Consider the following 26,233-nt stretch of genomic DNA (forward strand, 5'->3'; position numbering starts at 1 on the left):
AGGAAACCCACTGGACAAACTTGTACTATTGCATGCGCCCTGTCAACACAACTGCAATGGAATCTAATAAAAAATAACAGGTTGGGTATTTTACTTCATACATTTACATTAAACCATGACTACAACTTATATAGGCTACGTATGGTCGCACATTCTTATCCGGAGTGTTTAATGCAAACGTCATATTGCTTTTATAATCGCATATCTTGGTGATCCGTGTGTAGCCTACTGTGGATATATCGGATATCTAGGAAACCATTTTGCAGCGACATATGTAATTGCTTTTTCTTGAACAGTTTCCTATATCATATTCGGTCTGTAATCTGTAGTATTTATTTATTAATGTTGACAGGAACGCAAAAGGGAGGCTTGCTCGATTGATGTCAGATTGTAAACACCATGTTGTTGTTAGATTCTTAGCCAATCTGCTCAATTACAGTGTTGCATTGAATTAGTCAAAAAGCCAATGCCTGCTTGTTACATACGTGTCCAGACCACTTATTGTGTGCGATTAAAAGGACAGGCATATTTTTGAAGACACCCAGTATGGCAGGATCAGCAATGTTCTTCTGTACGGAAGTCTCTGTAGAACGTGTTGCCAGATCTTGCCAATAACTGTAGTATCATCAGCTTTATATTCTACTCAACATAAAACGAGTGTACCGTAATGAATCAGAAAGCACATTCAGTAAAATTTGCACATTTTTTTAATAGATGAAATAAATATAAATAAGCTAGTTATAGATCTAGTAGATGTGAGAAATTCATTAAGCCATTTAAAATGTGAAAATCTGGCAACCCTGAATTCTGCGCTTCTATGTGTGATTGGCTGTTGCAGGGCTGGGTGGTTGTGTGTGATTGGTTGTCGTTGGAAGAGGGGTATGTCCAATTTGCAAACGAATAGTTTTTTTTTAACTGATTCTTTAAAATAGCTCGATCGAACCGATTCGCAAAGCTTTGGTAGATCGCCCAACTGTAATGGATTTTTTTGTTTGTTTGTTTAAAGAGATAGTTCCCTTAAAAGGAAAATTCTCTCATCATTTACTCACCTTCATGTCATCCCAGATGTGTCAGACTTTCTTCTGCTAATGCAATTGCAAAATGTTTGAAGAATATCTTGGCTCTCTATGTCCATAAATTGCAAGTGAATTGGGGCCAGAACTTAAAAGGTTCAAAAAAACATACATAGGCAGCATTAAAGTAATCCACATAACTCCACTGGTTAAATCCATATTTTCAGAAGTGATTTGATAGGTGTGGGTGAGAAACAGAACAATATTTAAGTCCTTTTTTACTTTAAATTCTCCTCCCTACACAGTAGGTGGCAATATGCATGAAGAATGGGAATTTCCAAAAACAAAAGCAGAAGAATGTGAAAGTGGAGATGTATAGTAAAAAACGAGTTGATCTATTTCTAACCCACACTTGTCATATGTCTTCTGAAGATGTAGAATAAACCACTGCAGTCTGATGGATTATTTTATGCTGCATTTACATGCTTTTTGGACCTTTAAAGCTCTGTCTTCAATTTACTTGCATTGTATGGACCTACAGAGCTGAAATATTCTTCCATCAGAAGAAAGTCATACAGGTCTGAGATGGCATAAAGTTGACAAGAGTAAATGATGAGAATTTAAACTATCACTTTAAAGCAAAACTGTGATATGGCAACAGTGCTGTTAAAGAAAGTGGTAATAATTGATATTAGGCTAATAATAATTAATATGATTTCTTAATATTGGCAAATCTGTTGTTAGCAATGCACATAGTAGTGTTGTTAACAAAGATATTGGAACGATAAACAACATTTGATGCAATCAATATTACCTAATCCTGGAAATATTGTGATAAACAGCCATTTTAATTAAAAAATAAAACGTCAAATTCTCGCGGGGACGTCTGAGAATACTTTTGAGTGACGATTCGGTTGTGAATCCTTTTTTTAATCGGTTAAATGAATGAACCGATTCACTAAAAGATTCGGACTTCCCATTGCTAAACAGAGTGGGCAGAGCGGCTGTGTGTGATTGGCTGAACTGTTGGACAGAGGGGGAAAGGTTGAGCTGATCAGCTGGTCTCTGCAGATATATGACTCCTGCAAAACAATGTAGGGGAAAAAGTGCTGAATGTCAGAATCTCTGGGAGGAGAGACACTGGATCACACGCACATACTCACACATCCCAGAGGAACAAACGGATCCAGCGGGTTAAACGGGAAGGCAAGATTTTTAACCGGCTCTGCCATCTGATTTAACAGGATTAGGCGCAGCACTGCTGTGTACAGTCTCCAGTCTCACCTGTGTGTGTGTGTTTTCCTTTGTTACTTCACGTTTCAGTAATGCGAAAGCGAAAAAACAGCGCAGATCATGACAGCTGTGCACTACTGGACGGCAACTCCGATCTAAAGCATTGCCATAAACACACCGACGTTGGTTGTGATCCAGGAGTTTCGGGAAAAGCAATGGGAAGGCGCTATAAGAGGTGAGACTGACTCCATAAACATCCTCATTTATTAGACTGACAGCTAGTGTTATTATACACGTGGCACTGATGTTCAATGCACCTTTTCTTGTACTTTCATAACTTCTCTACATTGCTCTTATGTTATGCATTTACAGCATCATCTTATGCATTTTCGACATATTACACCTTAATAGTCCTATTGGATATTATTTAATATTTTACATGCATTATTGTTATTCCTGTGAGATCAGAACTCTTTTAAAGCATAAAACCACAAAGCTGATTCTTTAAGATTGAATCACAGTCCCATGTGACTGAGACTCTTGAGAGGAACATTATTTAGGCTGTCTGGTCACAATACAAGATCTGCAACATGCATTGGGTGTGAAGTGATTGTTTCATTGCATGGCTATTTGAGATATTTGTATAAAGCTTTGTGATTGTGTATGATCTATTTGCACAAACATCTCATGAATCATGTTGGGGTTTTCAGACTTTTCACAATCCAAAAATTTGGTTGTGTGATTTTTGTTACCATTTACACCATTGCATAGAAATTTGTAGCACACTTGTAACAATTATTTTTCTGCCGGGGGAGTCTTTTTCAGGATTGTATCATGGGTCACAATGAGGTCATTACAGTTTATGTAATCAGGCTGACCTTTTACATAGTAACATCTTTGCTTTAAACAGATTTAGAGTATTTCTGTCCGCACATGCAGAACGTTCTTTGAGCCAGATTTGGAGCCCATCAGGCTGTCTAATTTTGTGTAGATCCCCCTTGTGCCGCCAAAACCGCATCAACTGGTATGAGTATTTCTGTAACTACTGATCTCCTGAGACTTTCACACACAACAGTCTCTAGAGTTACTCAGAATGGTGCAAAAACAAAAAACATCCAGTTAGTGGCAGTTCTGTGAACGGAAATGCTTTGTTGATGAGAGAAGTCAACATAGAATGGCCAGACTGGTTCGAACTGACAAAGTCTACAGTAACTCTGATAACCACTCTGTTCAATTGTGGTGAGAAGAATATCACCTCAGAGTGCGGGTTGGTGCTGTTTTGGTGGCATGAGGGAGACCTACACTATTAGGCAGGTGGTTTTAATGTTGTGGCTGATCGGTGTATGTGTGATTAGCAGACACAATATTTGCTTGCATTAGTAGACCTTAAATGAGAAGGTCATGTTTTAGTCTGTTCTTGTCATGCCTATTCTGGGTGTTTTAGCCTGCAGGTTGGAAGTAGTTTCGGCAGAAGAAGACTGCGTGCGGTTTGTTGATATCATTCTTCTCAGCCAGAGCTCACTCTGTAGATCAAAAGGGGGAGGAAGTGAGACTTTCTGGTCCAGTAATATAGCCACTAGAGTATGGTGGTAAAACATTGCGCACTCAGCAAATTAAACTCCACCCAATACTGACAGAAATTGAGCTTTGTGTTTTATCTTATTTCATATCTGTACTGATTTTGGGACAATATCTGCAAAATAGAAAAACATTTAAATATGTTCAAATGTATTAAATGTTGCTGATAGTACTTCGTTCTTATTGGTAACTTATATAATGATTAAATTAGTTAAAATATTTAATAAATGCACAAGAGGGTAAGGGAAGCATAGAACTTTTGAATAACAGACTTTCCAGTTCCAGTTCTGCGGGTGAATGACTGACCGGGATGCTGTTGAGATGGTTTTGGGCTGTTAAAATGGTTTCCATAGAAGAGTTCAATACAGTTAAGCTTTTAAGATAACCAGATTATATCAGGTTTCATGTCATCCCTGGGGATCAAACTCATGACCTTGACTTTGCTATCAAAATGCCCTACCATTTTAACTTCAGGAACTACTATGGTAGAGTAGAGCCACTGTGTGTTGCGTCAAATTGGATTTCTACATGTTTGCACAGAATTGTGTATATTAAATGTGTTTAAAAATGGACAAAAGCTCTGATGATCATAATATCCTCTGATTAAACTGGCTTCCAGTAGGATTTCAATTTAAGAGAAAACCGTTGAGGACTTTAGAGGCCAAGAATTGTTATGAAAGATTTCCAAGGAACAAACGTAATATTGTAAAGTCTCAAAATGAACACTAGCCTGAAATGGTACTGTAAAGTTCTACCATCGCTCCTCATTTGAACTGAAATGCTACTTTACTATTGTACTGTATCCGATGTTGTGGAGACTCCACTCCGTTGCTATATGGGTCTGGGGAATTTGGTGCGTGTGGCCAGTCATTTGTCTGACACAAGAGCTGCCCCCGATTAGTCTGGTTGCAGAGACTCTTCTGTGACATGCTGAGGTCAAGGTCAACAGGGTCAGTTGAGATTTAATTCATGAGATTAGCTTAATCTGCAAAAATACATTTGCCAAAATTCCCTTAGAAGTTTTGAAAAAGTTGCCCTAAAACAATTTGGAGGCTACTTAAAATATATGAATGTCATTGCATTATCTTTCACAAAAAGAATTTAGTTTGGTTTTTAAATTGTAAAATTAAAAATATATTGTTTAAAATTGAGATTAAAAGTATTTAGACACTTCTGGTTGTCAAAACTAGTGGAACGTGTTCATAGTTAATGTGATGAACTACACCTGTTTTTACCCTGCTTGGAGATCTTCGTGAACTTCAGGGGAACTGTCTTCATACATCCACTAAAAATCGTCTTGGGACCTGTTGGTAAGAAGCGCAAAAATGGTGCAGAAAGTTGTTTCTGAAAAAAGGTCTAGTGTAATTTGTTTGTAGATGCAGTTTGGCTTGATATTTTGTAATGCACTGAAATAAATTTTTAAGTGTTTATTTTTTTTTTTTTTTGCCCCTGTATATAACCTGAAAAAGCTTTCACGTTCTACTTTAAATATCTGACATTAAATGGGTTGTTTTGATGTATTTCTTTGTGCTCCAGGGCAAAGTGAAGACATTCAGCTTGAGGAGGGGCAGACAACTCACCCTTTAGTCTAAATAATGAATCCTCTTTCCCCTAAAAACCATGTCAGTCATTCACTGTGCACAATTCTATCTGAAACTTTGGTCTGTTCTTGCCTTTTATCCTGGGCACACAAGCTCTAGATCAAACCTAGACCCAAGAGGCATCCTAGACGTGATGATTGTGTGTCTTATTTTAGCCCTTCTTGTGAAAGTGTGTCAGGTTTAAGAGAAAAGAAGAAGTCTTGACAAGGTTTAATCTCTTCAATGCTTTTTTTTAAGTTTCAAAGAGAATAGTAACGCAACTTTGCAATGACCTATATGTAAAAGCACTCGTCTAAAAAACATGTTAAAGATCTTCTTAAATCCAATTTGACTTTTGCGACTTTGAGGTCATCTGTATGCTGTACCCCAAAAAGTTGACCCTATAAACGTTTAGCAGATAGATACACATTTAGCATGTACTCTTCCAGGAAAACAGACAAAAATTCTTTATGACTTGTTGTTAAATCATCCATGTATGTAAAATCATCCACTCTGACTGACAAATGCCAGTAATGTTATATTCAGTCTCCCACTACAGCTCTCTCTCCATCTGAAGATATCCAAATATCAGAGTTTTCTCTGATATCTGAACCCAGTCAACATCAATGCCTTTTTATGTTATCTCTTCTACCAGCCCAAGAGCTAGGCATAGTCAGTAGGGAGTATAAGAGAATGCAGGAGATGGAGATATGGTTAAAATGAGAAGAGTTTATTGAATAACCTTAGTTGCGTTTTTCTTAATGCTCAGTCTGACTTTGTCTGACCAACACAATTTCAACAAGTGCTATTAGTAGTGATGTACCGATATATTGGGCAGGCCGATTTATTCGGCCAATATTTGTCCATTTTGTGATTATCGGCATCAGCCGATATCCATTTTCGATTTGCATCTAATTTACTTTTGTTAAACTGTATTACGTTTATCTGCATTTACACTATATTGGCCATTGGCCATCCTGCCTTCTAGGTATCAGCATCGACCATTGAAAAATCTGTTGACAACTAGTTATTATACCAAGCAAAGACAATGAAAAATTACTGTTTAACAACATCGCTCCTGTGACGTTGGAGACCTCGAAATGGAGACAATATTCTGTCTCGAACTTGTGAAGACAATACAGCACACAACATAAGATTAAACAGAAATAATAATGCATAGCAAGAGCAAGAAATAATATAAAAGGAAAGTTCGTTTCCTAAAGTTTATAAATGTAATATATAAAACGAATCTAAAGAAATTAGTAAATATATAAGAATGTAAAATGTACTTAAATGAAGTACAACACAGGTGTATTTTTGCTCAAATTAGATCATTAGATCCATCATCATCATGCACACAGGGGCAAATCTAAATTATCCCATTTAATGCTATCTTGAATGAGAATGTAGCTCTTCCTAATATCTACCCATGACTATCAAAGCAAGTAGCAAATCGTAGTGGCTGTGATGTGTAAAAACTAATGAGATTTTTGAAATGTTGAGAAGCCACATCTTGTTTTATTTGGAAATTCATCAACTCTGGGAGGAATCTCTTTAATTAGTATAATTAAGGGAAAGTTGGTTTGAATTATATGGGTAGTAAATAAGGAAAAGGAAACAGAATAAGGGTATACTGGGTTGGTAAAATACTGGGTTGGTTTTTCTTAATGCCAAAGTAGACTAATCTCTTGTCAGTAGTAGAACAGAGAGACAGAGCAGTAACTAATTCTGGCATTGCTGTCAAAACTGCTATTCCAACCTCCGCTGAGTGGTCAGAGATGTTCATTAGGGTGAATGAAAGAAGAGATGAGTGAAAGGAGGAAGAAAGAAGAGAGAGGTAGAGGAAGTGGAGCCTGAGAGCACGGGTCTCTTTCACTCTCAGGAGTGCAGTGTCTACAGTTTCACTTATCCTTCACATGTCTGTCCTGGCTGATCTCGAGCCATTTGCATTATGGCTGCATAGTTCAATGACAGGGGAGGTTATCTTTCATTCGATTCCACATCAGTTTGTCTTTAAAGGCAAAATGAAATCCAAATTGGCCCCATTTACTTTTTAATTTTCTTTTTGTGCACAATTCAACTTGATACATATAATCAAGTCCCGGCATGCCCGCTGGTGCAGAAGAAACACACTTGATAAAACCAAACATCACAGTTCTGCCACATTGGGCCTGTGGTTGTCTTTAGTATGAAGTAGTACTTTTAACTTGAAAACACACAAAAGAAACGTCTGACTAGCACATGTTTACATATAAAAATAAAATAAAAAAAATGAGCAGCCCTTAGGCTCCAGAGGTCTGGGCCCAGTTTCAAGAAACCCCTTAACTTAAAAAAAAAAAAAACCTTCATTATAATTGTAAGGCTATTGGCACTAAGGTTTTTTATTTTATTTTTTTGATTAAGGGGTTTCTTGCAACCGGGCCCTGGTCTCTAATGGTCACATGGTCACAATAAGAGCAAGTTATTGGCAATCAGGATATTTTAAACATTGATCAGGGCAGCTGCAGTGCAGGGCTCTAAAAGCATATCCTGTGCCAAAGTCTAGCATATGGTAGCTGTTGTCCTGTAACCGCAGACATGGCGTCAGACAGAAAGAGAAGGTAGAGACAAATAAACTCTAAATAGAAGCTTTCAATCTTTAGTCCTGGGATATGTGCTTTTTAGAATCCAGTGGACAGTGTCTAACCTTGGCTTTCAAGATGTTAGGGCTCAAAGTTTGAGGTAGGCAGAGGGATATGATGGTTTTGTTGGGGTTCAAAATAATGCTTTCAATCAGAATTGCTTAGACCACGTCTTGGCAGAGCTTTCCCTGGATTTCAGGATCATTGATGGCTCAGTTTGCTAAAGCACTAAGCTATAATAGTTCTATGGGATATTGGTATTATAATGGTTTAAGATCTAGGCTGCTGATGCATAGTTGGTTTTAAAATAGGGGTGTCCCAGAAACTGAAGAATTACTGAAATCCCAAAGCCCCTTTGTGAAATCGACATTGTGCTCTTAATCCCATTTTGCTTCATGGGCACTTTCCCTGCAGTTTGTGTACAGTAAGTAGCTTTGGATGAAAAATGTCTGCTGAGGACCAAAGCTGAATAATAATACTGTAAACAACCAGCAACATTGCTATCGGTATCTTCATTGAAGTATAGGTGTGAAAAGTAATTTACAGATGGAACATTCATAATCGAAGGTGAAGTGTATAATTTCTGTGCCACTAGCTTCAACAACCAGATTTGCTGATAGGCTATAATGACTGTTTTCAAACAGTTTTCCCAAACACTCTTACCGTCTTCTCTTGGTTAACAAATAGGTAGTCTCATCCCAAACCCACACCATTGGTTGGGACAATGTAGCGGTGTCAGGCCTGTTCTGATGCTCAAACAAATATTTTGATAGCGCCAAAGTGTCTTAAGACTCTTTGTCTTAAAGTTGTTTTTTCACATTAAGATGGGATAGGATGAAGTATTTTAACATCTGAAAAAATGCACTCGTCACCTTTTAGTTTTTTTCTAGAATTCCTCTGTGTATTACTATCCTAAAATATATCGTATAATAGGCTTATTGTTACGGTGGCCAAAGGGGTGCACAACACAACCAAATTAGCCAAGCAAATTAAAGGTAAAACACAACGAAAATAAGCCACAGCACAGCAAAATTAAGTTACAACACATCAGGTATATACACTAAAATCCATACTGGCAATGATGCAAAAATGACTTCACAGTACCTGTAGCTATTCTTGCATAATTGGCTGTATGCCGGCTGAAGCCCACGCTCAGATGGCAAAGCTCTCAGGTGAAACGCTTAGTTCCCCGGTCAACACTCTTGTAACATGTTGACAGGGTAACTTCTCTTGTTGTGACTTGCAGTGGGATGAGCAGCTCTCCGAGTCAGACTGCCACACGACTTAAAAAAAAATAAAAAATTATATTTAGTGTTAATTTTGCTGTGCTGTGGCTTAATTCAGCTGTGGCTTTACTATTTGTGTTGTGGCTTTATTTTGTTGTATTGTGGCTTATATCCATTTGCCACAATTTGATTTGCTTTGCTAATTTGGTTGTGTTGTGTACTTCTCTGCCACTGAATATTACAGATTAAAGCAGAACCTTATTGCTTGTATACGACATTATGCATCTGTTCTCTACCAAATGTTCTGACCTTAAAATGACCTAATGATTTATTGATGTAGTAGCAGAATGCAGTTAGGGTGTCACTTTTCCCCCATGATTAATGGCAGGTATATGTTACAGCAATTACATTACAATAACTGAATAATGTAACTGAATACTGCACAGCAACTGTGCAGTAAAAGACATGTATATAATGGATTCTGGGAATGGGTCGGTGGTGTTGCACACATTCAAAATCCAAAAGCCTCCATGAGGCTTTTGATCTTGAGTATTGCTGATGTCATTATAGGACTTCAGACTGACCAATGAATGCAGTAAATAGAAAATCTCTCTTTTAGTGTCTTGACATCTTATGGTCAGCTGCTGCCACTCATTAGAGTTCTAAATAATTTAATTTAATATATTTTAAACTCTCTTCTATTTTAAAAGATTTCAGATTGACTCAGTGAAACTGAAATGTGGAATGTTTGTGTGATTTTGTGTGTAGGAGTAGTGTGTTGGATGTGATCATTTTTAGAGACTTGCCTTCCGTCAGATGCAGAGACAGTGCAATATTCCCAAACTATCATATTACAGAGATGTTAAACGCATCATCAACCTTGAAATGAAATATTAATCTTTTCATTGAGTGATACACTGTGACATCATGGCAAACTAAGCCACTAACTAAACTAATCTAGGTTAAGCCAATTATGTTGATGTTTTTATCATATTTCTTTATTTCTTTTCTGTTTTCATTTAGAATGATCAAACTATTGTTGTTGTCCGTCTGAAGTCTCACACTTTGGACTTAATGTAACCACTAGTTAAAAGCACCTAGATATTGCCCTACAAAGCCAAACTGCAGTAACTACTGTATGCATTAATGCTAATCCATTACAATAGCAAATCTAACAGTGAAATTTAAAATATTTGGATAAGTAAATGGTCACACTCTGAGCATAGTTTAGCCAAACCTGTCTGTCACAGTACAGATCATAGTCTTGCAGACCCAATTTCAGTTGAAACTCAATTTTGACGAATGTGTAGTTACTGCATTTTGCCTTTGCAGTGAGAGCAGTTCCTTCTATATATTTTAGGTTACTTTCTTTCTGCTCTATGCACCAGTCAGAAACGTTTTGTCCCTGTGTGATTCTGTAGTCCTGATGCCCAGAGAGCCGTAATAATGCCCATATGGCAGTGGATCAGCATGGCTTAACATATTAGTGCTTCTCTGAAGGTGTTGGAGCTCTGGGGCCGGATTCACGAAAATGTTCTTAAGAAGAAATTAAGAAAGTTCTTGGGATAAATTATAATAAGTTCATAAGAACATTCCTAAGTGCAATTCTTGACAAATTCTTAAGAAGTTCTCAAATATTTTCTAAAGAACATCTTAATTTTTTTCTTAAGAATAAAAAGACAGGCTTTGACATTGTCGGATCAGCCTGCTCATGGAGTTGCCTTGTCTAATAGACTACAACAAATGTAATACTTCAACACTGGTAAATCATAACGATACATTTATCTGTTAACCTTTTTTTTTTTTTTTTTTTTTTAAGTAGCAAGCACCTTGCCATAATTGTTTTGAATGTAAAGTGTTATGACATTAACCGTCAAAGGAGAATTTACTTGCTGTTAAAATTTTTATAACTTATAATTTGACATTGAGGAAAAGAAACGAAACAAAAACTTCAGTAGACAAGAGTTGTTCAAATTCTTCTTTCTTATATGTTATATGAAGATTAAATAAATAAGTGTTAAAGAAACTATCGAACTTAATAAATAAAATGTTACAAATATCGTTTGGAGAATTTCTCATAAGGCATTGTTGCTGAGTACCTCTCCATCATGGACTGCTTGTGGGTTGTTTGATGAGGTGAGGTAGATGTAGGTTGTGATGGACGACATGCTGCATTTTCCAAAGGGCGGTTAAGGAGATTAAATAAGTTGCTTGTGTTTCCGTACCTGGCCGGGATGTTTTTTTTCTCCAAAGCTTACACACAACGGTGTTCTGATGTTGGTCAGACGTAAAGAATCCAAAAAACTGCCACACTGGCGAGCTGACATGTCCTTTTTTTTATTCATAATCTCCTCATCGCCGGCAGGCACAGCACTCATTTTCACAATTCGCATGTGTTCGTGTGTTCTGATGTCACATGGCGATGGTGCAACCAAACCCCACAGCAATGCAACTTGTTATTGGCTGTTTGCTTGTCACTCATAGCACGCTCTTTTATCAAGCCATATGATCGAGGGATGGCGCAAGCTTGAGGGTTGTTCATGCAACCTGTCTATTTACATTTTAATGCATTAAAAGTGAAACTATCGAGCGTTGTATCAGAAAAATGTAATATCGATAAAGGTGTACCGGTTTATCGCTCAGCCCTAATTTATTCTTTGAATTTGGTGAAAGCATTTACATGGTTTACAAGCTGAAAATAAATATATCATTAAACACAAAACAGTCAAAAAATGTTTTGGTCTAAAATAACATTTCTACGTAAACAGCCCACTGCGACTTCAGACTCACAATGAAAAACCCAGTAAATTCATTAAACACATGACCTTTTTATTATTTAAGACAACTGTGAAGTTATTCTAACCTTAAGATGTTATTTACGACGATATTTAAGAATGCTACTAAGTTTTCTTTCTTAAGAACAATCTTAAGAAAAAAGATAAAAGCTTTCTAAAGAAGTTTATTCAGGAATACAAAATATTCATAAGTTTTTTTTCTTAAGTTACAAATTAAGAAGAAAATGGTAGTTAAGAAGACATTTCTTCTTAAGAATGTTTCGTGAGTCCGGCCCCTGGTCAGGATGCTCTCCATGCACATGTGAAAAGTCCAGTACCTTCACCACTGGTTTTCGAAACACTCTGGAATGTGACATAATATAACTATGCAGAACTGCATAGTTCTGTGTTGTCATCAATAATCTAAACTGTTATCACACCTTTGAGTTTGCACAATTGCCCTGCAATCTACATGGACATACAACCTGCAATAGTTTTGATGCAGATACTCACACAAATAAAATACATTTCTGCATGGCTTATTTTTATACATGCTAATAATCACTCATATTCAGAAAGGTTACGGTATATGCATGCACATACGCACAGCACTTCAACAATATCTGTTTAAGCACTGTACTGAAATGACTCACTGCGTTGCCTGTGTATGCTGTATTTAGCTCTCCTGTTATGCTGTATTTAGCTCTCCTGTTACACAATAGTCTTGCTTTCTCTCTCACAAGCACCTTGCACTCACACATATGCTCAAGCAAATCAAATCTCACATGGGCACACTCGGATCAGACCTTCTGTGGCTTACAACGAGGACCTTATACTGTGTTTGCAGAGAGCTTAAGATCAGTAGTCTACTGGTGGGGATCACCAGGAAAATGTATTAAAGTAAAATGTAACACATTATTCCAGGTGCATTGAGCTGTGGTGCTTACTTTGGCGATTCGGGTTTGAGTCACTGATACATACCAAACATTCCAATGTGCCTATTGAATTAATAGGAAATTATCTAATTTCAGTGAATAAACATAGGCCATTTAAACACAGATTTTTATTTCTAAAACTTGCTTGTACATCCCCCTTTCACTGTCTTGACCTGCGGATATGACAGTTGCATTTCACCCTCTAGTGACAATCATGTTTAATGTTAATTAGCTTGTTGTGGATAATATTCTTTACGAGGGAGAAGATATATGGTGAACAATATGTTTTTGAAAAACTCTCAAAGAGCAGAATACAACCATATTTGTTTTACTCCCAGACAAAAATATAGCAAGTAATAGTTAAGAATATGCCTTTGACATTTATGCTTAGAGTTGATTATCTTTCAAATGAGCCCACATACAAGGTTATCTGATGCATAGATAATCCACAGGAAGCACAATGTAGAGTAAGAAAAAACTACCAACGTTTGTTTTTTTCAGCGGTGTCTTAGGCTGAGTCTCAGAATGTATCATAATATAAATAATTAAAAAAATGTAAAAGTATTCTTTATAATTATACCAAAAACGCATTTTGTGTGAAAAGCCGAAACAATCTCTAACACTTTCCCAAGACACAAAACTAATTGTTTTGTTCTGCTATTGCATTTGATCCAAAGTTCTTTTTAGTTCCGAATAGAAAGACTAACCCATCTGCAATCTTAAGCTCTTGTTTTATGAGTCATATTAGTTTGTTCCCTTGGCAGCTGACCGAGGTTGGTCCTTGTTTGGCTGGATAATGGAGGTGATCAGGTGGTTAATCATGGTGTAGGTGAGTGTAACGTTTTAGCTGGCAATGACAATGACACAATGACGATGACACAATGACGAACCCAAGTGAAAACGAACAATCGTGAAAACCCTAACTCAACACATGAACTAAAGTAAACATAAACACATGAAAACATGACTAGACTTAAACATGGCTACATATACATACATCAACACTAGACAAGAGACAATGGCAAACATGAGGGCTTAAATACACAGACATGGGGGAACATAAACCAATGATCAAACAGAACACTAAACAAGATAACTAGACTAATAACCTAAAACCAATTACAAACTAGAACTAATAACAAGGTAATCAAACAATGAACCAATGAAAACAAGACGCATGAACATGGAGGAAAACATGACATCACATGACTAGGGAAACACATGACATGAACTTTTCAAAATAAGAAACATGAAAAACAGGAACCAACAGAATAAACATGACAGTAAGCAGGTGTCTGTATGTTCTAAAGGGAGCTGAGGAAAGGTTGTGGGGATTTTAGAGTGTTGTGGTGGAATTGATCCAGGGTCAGACAGATCAAACCAAATATTCAGCTCTGGCTCTTGTCCTGATGTATAGCTTTTACTCTCCTTTCACTCAATATGTCATATCTCATGTCCTATCTTGTGCAATTTGTTCACTTTCTGTCTTTCTGCTTTATGTATAGTTTAAGGAAACATAACCAGAAGTTTTCATGTTACTACACCTTTATAAAGGGCCTTATAGAAGTGTGCATATGTGTTGGAGTTTGTGAGTATACATCTTATACATTGTTACGGGTGTGTGAGGAAGCTGGTCATGATTTAGGAAAATTCCTGAGTCTGACGCAGTGCAAGATGGAAAGTAGGAAATGAAACTAGCTCAATAAATCTTGCCACTACAAACCCCTTTAGCATCAGGAAGTCAGAGTTCAATTTGAACAGTATATTGGACATAAACACAAATAATCTATTCATATAAAATTATTAATTGACATATACAGCCCTAAAGCGACTATTCATGCTTTATTGACATCATCTGATTTATTAAATGTTTGCAGTTACCACAGAAAATAATGTCAGTTCATTATTCATTTTGTAAAAAGATATTTACACTAACAATGACAGTTGTATTTAACCTGAAATATTCCTTTTTAAATGGCGTAGTATTATCTAATCCAAAGGATGTTTCAAATAATAGATGACTGCCAATGGCAAAACATATTGAATGTGTTTGTCATGTTCTGTGTTTGATATGCATGTTAATAGCTACCCAAAATGGTTTAGAAGGCTTGTACTTAAGTATGAAATTGCATTTGTAATTTATGTAGGTGCCCTTTGTCTTGTGACAAAAAACCCTGTGCATCCAATAGGAATACACATTGTTTTCTGTTCATTACTAAAACCAACATTCATTATGTACACAACAGAGAATTACTACTAACATGTTGCTGGCCACATTAAAGAGAATCATGTTTTTTGTGCTTTGCCAATTCACTGGCGCACACGGACACACACACCCCTTACAGTAGAGCTCAGGGTATTAAGTCAGACAGGGTGAGTTTGTTCCTCTAAGTGATCTCTCGCGTTCTCTCTAATTTTTATCATGACACATTATACTCCCCGGCACAATTTAGAGGTCACCACTGGCTGCGAAGAGTGTTAGAGAAACAGATAAATTACATGAGATTTTATGAGGAGAGTTCACTCTTTAACTAGAGAAAGTGAGAGGCAGAGAATAACTCATTCTCAGACTAACTGTTATGTACCTTTTATAATTAGCCTTCCAGATTGGCCTACAAATTCATGTCATGACATAACCATTAATTGCAGGTCTTGTTGACTAGAACCAAATTAGACTTAGTATGTGATTGTATTTAATTTTTAGTTTTTTATTCTGTTGTTGTTGTTTGTATTTAAATACTTGTATTTATTGTAAGGAAAGTGAATGCACAAGGAGAATGTGAAAGCACACCGGAAATCCGCCTTGATCTTTAATACGTTTTTCTGTATTTCTCTGTCTGCAGGGGTGGTCTGATGTGGCGGCTGAGGAGAATAATGATCTGGGTGCTGGGAATCTACATCGCCATCCCTGTTATCATCAAACTCTGTCCATCAATACAAGCAAAACTAGTCTTTTTAAACTTTGGTTAGTATTAATTTGTGTTTGATAACTTTTAATATTTAAATAAGTATTTGTAATTGTAGTGTTTTTAGCTAAGTATTTTTCAAATTTGGTGAGTGCTTTGATAAAAACGTGTTTACTTTTGGTGAATATTTATGCCAGTCATTGTAAACTTTGGTGAGTGCTTTGGTCAGTCTTTGTAAACTTTGGTGCATATTTATGCCAGTGTTTGTAAACTTTGAATATTTAAATTGGAATGCATTTAGCCAAGTGTTTTTCAACTTTGAGTGTTTAGAACAATCTTGTAAACTTCTGTGAGCGTTTAGGTCAGTATATATTAAACTTTGGTATGTGCTTCGATTAATCTTTGTAAACTTTGGTGAATATTTATGCCAGTCTTTTTTAACTTTTCTGAACGTTTACATTTACATTGATCATTTAGCAGACATTTTGGACAGTGTTTTTTTTATTTGCAAGCTTTAATATGTGTTTAGATCAATCGTTTTAAAGATTGATTAATATTTATGCCAGTCATTAAAAACAGGCCTAATTAATTTAAGTTTACAAACTTTGTTTTGTTCTGCCATTGTAACTCTTTGTATTCAGATCAGTCTTTTAATTTTTACATTTTGTTTGAGCCTTAACGGTAGATTACTATTGCGTGAATTTAACATCGGAACATGATGGGTCAGTTGCCATTATTTTTTGCTGCTTATTTAGTCAAAGGACAAGCTTATAGCATTTCTCCTCAAGTGAAATGTAGTATCCAAGGAGAGATTTTACACTGTGTTTTAAAATATTCAGTGTGTCAGAACAACTGTGAAGACACGCATGCAAACTTCAAACAGCGATAAAAAGCATGTTGTAGATTCATTAAATCATTTTTGTTAATCTGAAATGGTCAAGAAATAATAACTGCACATTGTGCAGTGTCCAAGTGTCTTTTCTTAATTCATTCTTTGTAGCTATTTGCTGCTTATTTTTCATGTAATCTGTGAGTGTAGCTGCGGCACATGTTCTGGCGACCTACTCTCTCCAATTTTCCCTCTAAATCACTGAAGCTTTTGCACCTGTTTTGAAACAAACATTTATTTTGATACATTACAATTGCAACCATCATAGAAATGTACTCGGCTGGATATCATGACATTTAACCAGGCATTTAAGACACTTAAGTTTTACATACAGATTGAGTCCACAGACCGTCTTTTTCTGCAACGAGAAAAAACATCAGTCATCTGTCAATCCAGATAAATTACCACTGTGTTTGCTCACTTCAACACCCTCTCACATACGTTTCTCATGCGTCTTATGCTCTGTCTCACACTCTTTCAGATTATTTAAATGTTCTCTCATATCTTCTATGTGATGAATAGTTCACCCAAGCTGATTATAGCCTTGTGTGGTTTCAGCAGTGTAGCTTGGCTTCTGTCAGCTGATGTGTTTCTCCACACCATGTTTTGCTTCTGTTTGCAGTCTGATCTAACTATGAACAAAACATGTGCAAAAAAAAAAGCATCTGCGATTCTGCTTTGTTCAGAGAGAGTCTTAGTCAAGTCATCAGTCTACTGAAGGCTTGTGACACACTTTCAGTTCCCGAAGTTCACTTACAATATAAGTTTAGTTTTTGCACACAAAATAGTCACCATTTAGATCTACTTTACAATTTTCCACCCTCTCTCTGACCTTATAATTAAACAGGCTGTTATCCACTGTACATTTAAGACTCCTTTATGTATATGACCTCAGTTGTGATTGGCTAACCTTGGCATACTGGCGAAGATGATAGATGACAGGTTGGGTCATGTTGCTGAAAATTGAATATTGATTGGTATTGGTTTTAGCCTCATTTTAGCCTCAGTCACCAGTTATTTCTTTCATTTGCATTTCGATTGTGTAAGTCATTTTTTCAGAAGAGCTAGAAAGATTCTGTGATATCGCCCACTTCTTAATTGGTTTGAAAACTGATTTCTCTCTCTCTCTTTTAGTGCGAGTGCCGTATTTTATAGATCTGAAGAGGCCACATGATCAGGGGTTGAACCACACTCACAACTTCTACCTGCAGCCAGAGGAGGGAATTAACGTAGGAGTATGGTGAGACATAGAAATGTGATCTAAACTTTTATCTCTGTATCTATGGCTGAAATACAGCCACAGCTTACCCTGTTCCCTCCTTACCTCCATCCTCCTTTCTCTCTCTCCCCCATGGCCACGACTGTCTTTCTGAAGGGCATGGAAAAACCTGCGTCCTTATTGAAACACAGCCTGCAGCCCAGAGTGTGTGTATATAAAAACGTAGTGACACAGAGGACTACGTGGCCTGTAGCTGCTGTCTATTGGGTGTGTGTGTGTGAGTGTATGCCCCTGTAGGTTTGACTTTCAATGAGTAACAGTGAGAAGGGCCATATAAGCCTCCTGGCTCTGGTGCTGTAGTTTTCTCTCTTCTTTTATTTGCCTGCAATGAGTGGTCAGATTCAGTATTGAATAGGAGATTCTATGTACATTGTGTGTAAAGGGGCCATATCTTACATTTTTGTTGCATTTCATACTTCTATATGCCAATGACCTCTGAATGGATTGGTAACATTTTAGCTTGTGAAGTGAGTAATACTTGCTTATGATTTGGTGGTTTGTGTCAGTTCCAATGTGCAATAGCCCAGAAAAGAATTTGTACACTTAAGCTATGCTTAAAAATATATGAAAATTGCATCAGATAACAAAATATCAAAAAAAGTGGCCTTTTAAAGATAGCAAAATCACACTTTTCAAGAAATACATTTACCAAAAAGAGGTTTGTTTGCTTGTAAACAATATAATATAGGTAAGTAGGGGGCCTGGGGTGACTACCACCTCTTGGATAGTAACATATTACATGTAATCTTTATTATGTAGTCAGATTACAATAATCAAGTACTTGTAATTTGATAAAATTACAAATGAAAATACTTTAAATTGTACTACAGTTACTTTTTATAGATTACATGATTACATATTAACAAGACAACGGCAGTAAATTGATCATAATTTATTGATCATTTTCATATCAATATCATCATATTCTTACCCTGGAGCGCAATAGTCTCACAGATGAACATTTTGAGCATGTGCTCATTTTACGTTAAAGCAGTAAGATATGCACCTCAGCTTTGGATAGGCGATGGGCTATTAGTAAGCAGTAAGGGTTAAAAGTGTTTTATTGTTTTTAGATGAGAGCTTTGACCTAGGCAATGTTGTTGCTGTTGATTTTATGGTCATTAATGTTTATAATGCTGCTATTGTTTTTTTGCACTGAAAATGAGCTTGATCTGTCATTGTTTTGAATTATAAACTCTTGCCATGCATGGTCATAGCATGTAATGTTTAATGCACTTTTTAAAAATGTCATAAGGAGCTCTATTTGTTAGTAATAAAGTATTTAAGATATTTTTTTCCTCTTTGAATAGAATTCCTAAAATGGAATTAGGTTGAAAGTAATACAAAAGTGATCGTATTAGATTACCCCAAAAATGTAATCTGTGAGATTAGGTTACTGATTGCAGTTTTTTGGTCAAGTAATTTGTAATCTGTACCTGATTACAATTCACAAGTAATCCACCCAGCACTGCATGTATGTATGTACTGTAGGTAGTTTGGTTGGTAGATACGTAAGCAAGGATGTAGGTAGGTAGATAGATCTGTAGGTAGATGGGTAGGTAGTTGGATAAATAGTTAGGTAGGTAGTCAGGGGGATTCAAGTTAAGTCCTGTTTTCCATTTTATGTCCAAATGTACAGGAACCAGTTTTGAAACCGCTGCATATCTCTCTACAAATGTCTTTTCTCTCTCAGGCACACTGTACCTGCAATGATGTGGAGGGAGGCTCAGGGTAAAGATGCTGAGTGGTATGACAGAAGCTTCCAGTCCAATCACCCTGTCATCCTTTATCTCCATGGCAATGCAGGGACAAGGTACACAAATGCACAGGCACATGTGAACCGTATAGTTTATATAAATGACCTATTAAAAAGCTACATTCCAAACTGGATCAGTCTCAGTTATAAGGGTTCTTTCTAATACAGAATGTCAAATGCAGTTTCTGTCTCATCTGTTAATTTTACCTGTGTTTGTGTTTCAGAGGAGGAGATCACAGAGTTCAGCTCTACAAGGTGCAAAAAACATATTTTGCTATTTAACCCCTAGTTTTTTTGTTTTTATCATTCTGTTTCTGCCTGTCTTATTAGGCAGAACATATCATACATCATACTGTATGTCATACTCTAGGTTCTTTCTTTCTTATTGTCCATTCAGCTATTAGAAAGGGTGGTGTTAAGGCCCAAACATACTCTACTTAAGTATGTGAACGCAGAAGCAGCTTGCTAATCAAGCTCGATTTCGTGCGTCGTTGTGTTGTGAAATGTGTCAGAGTGCAGTTCATAACCTAACGCTAGCACGTGCTGTATACAGCAGATTTTGTTTTTGGCACTGCAGCAGTTTGAGGAGAGACTTGCCGAACAAGTTAGTTTATACAAACATATTTTTCTGTCATCTTTTTAGCAAATACAAAAGCACATTCCTCAACTGTCAACAAGTTGACTCCACCACATCCGGTTTTGTGGCACCTATAAATTCTTTTGTTCCCCTTTGGTCCAAGGTTCATAACCGCCAGAGCATTTCTAGACCACACGTATACGTACAACTGGACCACACATTGGCCATGCGTTGGCGAAGCGCTCTCATCTGCATTTGTACACTTGCGTGAAGTATGTTTGGGCCCTTAGACTCTTTTTCTCCCTGTGCTTGACTCCACAGGTCCTCAGTTCATTAGGCTACCATGTAGTCACGTTTGATTATAGAGGTACGTTTGGTGTGGTTTTAACACATTATCATAAGAAATAAGGCAGAATCCTTTGTATGTAAGTATGATTTGGTTTAAAGTACTCTGTGCTCATTGGTTTGATCAGGTTGGGGTGACTCCGAGGGCAGTCCTTCAGAGAAATTGATGACATCGGATGCCCTCTTCCTCTACCAGTGGATAAAGCAGAGGATTGGTCAGAAGGCCCTCTACATATGGGGTCACTCGCTAGGCACAGGGTGAGCTGAACTCTCCAGATCATCATCTTCCTTTCTCAGTAAACTTCTGGAGATGGAACTTTAGTTCTTGAATAACATTTTAGGAAACTCTTTTACATTTTGAATCACTACTGATGCTTTTCTTGTCTGTTTTTCCAGAGTGGCCACTAACTTAGTGAGGCGTCTGTGTGACAGGGGTACGTAAACATGCGTGCATGCTTGCATTTGTGATTATGTCTGTTTTGCTGTCCTTTTGGGGATAACATTTCTCAATGTTCCCATAATAAAATTGAATCCTGACAAACCCTTTTGTGAAAAAATATAGTCCTATAAATAGACTAAATTGTGTCGAATTCAAATCTTAAAATGCCAATAGGGTTAATCTAATGCAGTTATAATTAATTTGTAATAAGAGTAATGGATAGTAATTGAAAGGCTCTTTAAACAAGAGCTAATAAATGTCTTTCATGGTTTTAAGGAAGCTGAGAGCCTTGTGTTGAAGTTTCAAAAATAGACAAGCGTTAATAGTAACTGACTTAACTGGATTAAGGTTGATCTTACTTGTAATACTCTAGACCAAGACTTTGAGTTACATAAGCTCTTATGAACAAGGAGGAATGATGCAGTGATTTAGACCCCATTTTCTCTTTTTGCAGGGACACCACCTGATGCGCTTATCCTAGAGTCACCCTTTACAAATATTAGAGAGGAAGCCAAGAGTCACCCCTTCTCTATGGTGCGAAATCTTTGACATGTAAAGTACATGCTAAAGGAATATTCCGGGTTCAATACAAGTTTGCTCAATCGACAGCATTTGTGGCATAATGTTGATAACCACAGAAATGTATTTTGTCTTGCCCCTCCTTTTCTTAAAAAAAAAAAAAAAGTAAAAATCGAGGTGACTGTGAGGCATTTATAATGGATGTGAATGGGGCCAATTTTAGAATTTTAAAATACTTACTTTTTCAAAAGTATAGCCACAAGACATAAACAATTTGCATGTTAACATGATTTTAGCATGATAAAATTGCTTAACTTTGTTAGCCATGATGATGTAATGTCAACAAACCCTAAAACTATTGTAAAAAAATGTATTTAAACAACTTTACACCTCAAATAATACACAAGTTTTAACAGTAGAATACACTAATTGGCCACATTATTAGGTACACCTGTACATCTACTTCATGCCATTATCTAATCAGCCAATCATCTGGCAGCAGTGTAATGTATAAAACCATGTAGATATGGGTCAGGAGCTTTAGTTAATGTTCAGACCATGGCATGATGGCTGGTGCTAGATGGGCTGGTTTGAGTATTTCTGTAACTGCTGATCTCCTGGGATTTTCATGTACAACAGTCTTAAGAGTTTAATGGTGCCAAAAGCAAAAAACATCCAGTGAGTGGCAGTTCTGTGGATGGAAATGACTTAATACGTTTTTGATGTGAGAGGTCAATGGAGAATGGCCAGACTGGTTCAAGCTGACAGAAAGGCTATGGTAACTCAGATGACCACTCTGTACAATTGTAGAGAGTAGAATAGCATCTCAGAATGCACAACACATCAAATCTTGAGGCGGATGGGCTACAACAGCAGAAGACCACGTTGGGTTCCACTTCAGTCAGCCAAGAACTGAAAACTGAGGCTGCAGTTTATGCTGACAATAGTGGTATCTGGAGGGGTCTTCTTCTGCTGTATCCCATCCGTCTCAACGTTCGACATGTTGAGTGTTCAGAAATGCTTTACTTCATAGCACTGGTGTAACGTGTGTTTATATGGGTTACTATCACCTTCCTGTAAGCTTGGACCAGTCTGGCCGCTCCTGACCGCTGTTATTAACAAACTATTTTTGCCCACAGAACTGCTGCTCGATGGATGTTTTTTGTATTTCGCACCATTTCTTTACACTCTAGAGACTATTGTGCATGAAAATCCCAGGAGATCAGCAGTTACAGAAATACTCAAACCAGCCCATCTGGCACCAACAATCATGCCACAGTCTAAATCACTGAGATCAAATTTTTTCCCCATTCTGATGGTTGATGTGAACATAAACTAAAGCTCCTGACCCATATCTGCATGATTTTATACATTACACTGCTGCCACACGACTGGCTGATTAGATAATCGCATGAATAAGTAGATGTAGTGGTGTACATAATAAAGTGGCCGGTGAGTGTAAATGTAAGTGCTTATATACAATTATAAGATTCACTTTTCTGTCTTTAAACCATCCAACCATTCACTTCCATTGTATGTGCCTCACTGTAACCACCATTTTTGCTTTATTAAAGAAAAGGAGGGAAGATTCAAAATACGTTTTTGTGTTATTCGACCAATATGCCATAAATGTTGCCGATTGAGCTTAACTTGTATTGAACCCGGAATATTCTTTAACTGTTAAAAGGGTAGTTCACCCATAATTGAACATTTTTTCCTTGTTTTCCAATTGCAATGTTGTTTCCGATCCCAAATGACTTTCTTTGTGAAACATTAAAAGAGATGTTACGCCGAATGTTAGCCTCAGTCAACATTCAGTTTCATTGTATGCAAAACAAATGCGTTGAAAGTGAATGGTGAATGAGGCTAGCATTTTGCCTAACATCCCTTTTTGTGTTCCATGGAGTAAAGAAAGTTATATGGGTTTGGAACGAAGGTAAATCAATTATGATAGAATTTTTACATTTTGCTGTAAACTATCCCTTTATAAAAAGTGTGCATTTCTAAATAAAAGTTAGTGCCTTTCTTTGTTTATCTCTAAAGGTTTACAGATATCTACCAGGCTTTGACTGGTTCTTCCTGGATGCTATAACCGCAAACGACATCCAATTTGCCAGCGATGAGAAGTAGTTTTATTTTTCTTATACTTTGTCTGTTTCTATGTGAGCTTGCGTGAGGTTGTGTTTGCTTTATGTCGCTTTAGTGGACTGGTGAGTGTTCACAAAACACAGAGTCCATACAGCTGTGTTGAGATAACCTATGGTCATGTTTGCCGGCTTCCTTGGCGGCTTCCTTCTGCAGATTTGTTTTTGAATATAACATATGTATATATAAATATCCCCTTCAGTATTCAACACATTGAGGACTTATAATGCCTCAAGTTGTTGTGATCGTGTAAATCATGATCATTTTACACCTGACCATCCATAATCACAGACTGATAATAAGACCAGATCCATGTTGTGAATTTAACTTGCCTATTATAAATCTGTCTCTCTTGTGTTAGATTTGTCTCAAACTCTTGTGTCTTTCTTATAGTGTCAACCACATATCCTGTCCGGTTCTGATCCTGCATGCAGAAGATGACACAGTTGTACCCTTCCAGCTTGGAAAAAAGGTACAGTATAAGAGACACTCATGCCTACAGTATATTATCAGATGGCCGGTCATCGTCATGGTAATTAATTTGTCTTAAAGATGCTCATTTCTGCTCTGTTTATCCACAGCTGTATGATTTGGCTGCTCAGAGTAAAAGTCTGAATGGTCATAAGGTGCAGTTTATTCCTTTCCCCAGCTCTCTGGGCTACAGACACAAGTTCATCTACAAGAGCCCACAGCTAACAAATATACTCAGGTGCGTATGCTTTATAAAATGCTGCTATCTGTACTTTTTCCCACTGCTAAATGCTGACAAAACAGTTCAGCTACATTCATTCCTTGGGTTCAAACACAAGTTATTTTTAGGATTGTACCAGGTGGTGTATTTTTTGTATTCTGTTTCATGCTTCTGACCAACAGCCGTGGCGATAGTTGTTCAGACTGAAGTCACTGTCTGTATATCAATGTGTTCTGTTCTGTTTCGTGTTGTGCTGAATGCACAGCCCTGTTTCAACACTGATAGCTGTATATTTCTGAATTGAGTTTGTTGTTAAAAATCTGTGTGGCAAGCAGAACTGGAACTTTCTTTAGAAAGAGGATAGTAAACACTTGAGCGATTTACAGGAGCTATTTTGTGATAGAGCAGACTTTTGACCACTAAACACCTATTATTTAAATTATTTAATTTGAAGTAATGTTCTAACCTCACAATTAATTTAATTATTGCATTTAAAGAATAAGTTTTGTTAATAAATTTTTAATTATTATATTTTTTCTTAATATTTGTATGTAAGGTCAGAGTGCTATATTTTATTTGTATATATAATTAGCGTAAATTATTATTATTATTATTATTATTATTATCAATAAAATTTACCTTATTATGTACTATGAACTAATGTTTAAACCTTACAATAAATTTAATCAATAAATGTAAACTCATTTTTGTATGCAAGATCAGTGTAAAGTGTTATATTTTTAACTTGTTTATTTATATAATTTACATGAATATTAATGATAATAATAATAAAAAACATGTTAACTTTGAATTAAACTTACAGTAAATGTCATTAATACATTTAAGTACATATTTTGTATGATCAGATTAAAATGCTATATGTTTTTTTATTAACATGATTTTATTTATTCATTTGCATTAAATCTGCATTGGCATTTCCCTGTGTGGGAAACCCTAAGTATGAAGAGTTTAAATGGTGGAGACAGTTTTGCCCTTTGAATGGAAATAAAATGCATAACTGGATTCCCAGGTTCTTCTAATGTATTTATTTATTTATTTATTTTTTCTCTCTCTCGCTCTCTCTCTCCCTCTCTCTCTCTCTCAGTGATTTCCTCAGTACATCGCATCCTCGCATGTAGTGAAGATAATTTCACCTGATTGCCCTCTCTCACACACTGCTGATAATATACATTGAGTGTGTTTGACACTGTATACATAGTGTACATGCACACACAAGCATGGACTGAAGATGCACCAGTTTTTTTGCATTTCTTTGTTCATTTAAACCCCAAGTAAGGAGAACGTTTACAGTTACAGCTGGGCGATTTGTTTTACTGCCTCCTATTGTCATGGCAACCGATCTGAAGGGGCAGCTGAAACACAAAGTATTCAAAATGCAAATATGGACCTAAGTAAAAGATGCTTAAGTAAAAAACTAATTTAATGAATAAAGAAGACCAGATGAAGTTTTAACGATGGCACTGAAAAGACAATACGTGGATCAAGGTCAAAGAGATGCAGCAAGACAACATTCTATTATGATGTCACTTTACTGCCGCGAGAACTGTCAGTTCAAGCTGATTGTGATTCACTCCTTTTTTTATTAGCATACTATAACAATGATTAACTATACCATGGACCTTATTTAAAATCCAAAATCCACTTAATGTGAAGAGTTAAGAGTTGTTTTAGGTTGAACTTGAATAATGTACAATAAAATGTTACTT

At 36.6% G+C, this 26,233-nt stretch overlaps 1 protein-coding gene across 3 annotated transcripts; it reads left to right on the plus strand.

Moving 5' to 3' along the window:
* abhd12 (abhydrolase domain containing 12, lysophospholipase) lies at positions 1 to 26,163 on the plus strand. 3 transcript variants are annotated; one of them, XM_052145066.1, is made up of 14 exons: positions 1 to 80; positions 2,337 to 2,481; positions 15,804 to 15,925; positions 17,890 to 17,995; positions 19,728 to 19,847; positions 20,015 to 20,045; positions 20,689 to 20,734; positions 20,841 to 20,970; positions 21,109 to 21,146; positions 21,606 to 21,685; positions 23,714 to 23,796; positions 24,209 to 24,287; positions 24,397 to 24,524; positions 25,612 to 26,163. In XM_052145066.1, exons 2-14 carry the CDS (start codon positions 2,339 to 2,341, stop codon positions 25,643 to 25,645), a joined length of 1,140 nt encoding a protein of 379 aa, XP_052001026.1. In that variant the 5' UTR covers positions 1 to 80; positions 2,337 to 2,338; the 3' UTR covers positions 25,646 to 26,163. The 3 variants fall into 3 exon arrangements, with proteins under 3 accessions (XP_052001026.1, XP_052001024.1, XP_052001025.1); XM_052145064.1 differs by having other exon boundaries at positions 66 to 80; positions 2,004 to 2,481; XM_052145065.1 differs by lacking the exon at positions 1 to 80 and adding an exon at positions 148 to 2,219.
* Positions 26,164 to 26,233: the final 70 nt, after the last annotated feature.

The sequence above is a fragment of the Xyrauchen texanus genome, chromosome 16 (assembly GCF_025860055.1).
Source record: "Xyrauchen texanus isolate HMW12.3.18 chromosome 16, RBS_HiC_50CHRs, whole genome shotgun sequence".
NCBI classification, from domain to species: domain Eukaryota; kingdom Metazoa; phylum Chordata; class Actinopteri; order Cypriniformes; family Catostomidae; genus Xyrauchen; species Xyrauchen texanus.

Excerpts from the sequence above, each read along its gene's own strand:
- abhd12 (XM_052145066.1), top strand. The coding sequence starts at position 2,339 with ATGCGAAAGCGAAAAAACAGCGCAGATCATGACAGCTGTGCACTACTG. Across the intron at positions 21,147-21,605 it reads GAGGCGTCTGTGTGACAGGG|GGACACCACCTGATGCGCTT; the intron begins GTACGTAAACAT and ends CTCTTTTTGCAG. Across the intron at positions 23,797-24,208 it reads CAATTTGCCAGCGATGAGAA|TGTCAACCACATATCCTGTC; the intron begins GTAGTTTTATTT and ends TCTTTCTTATAG.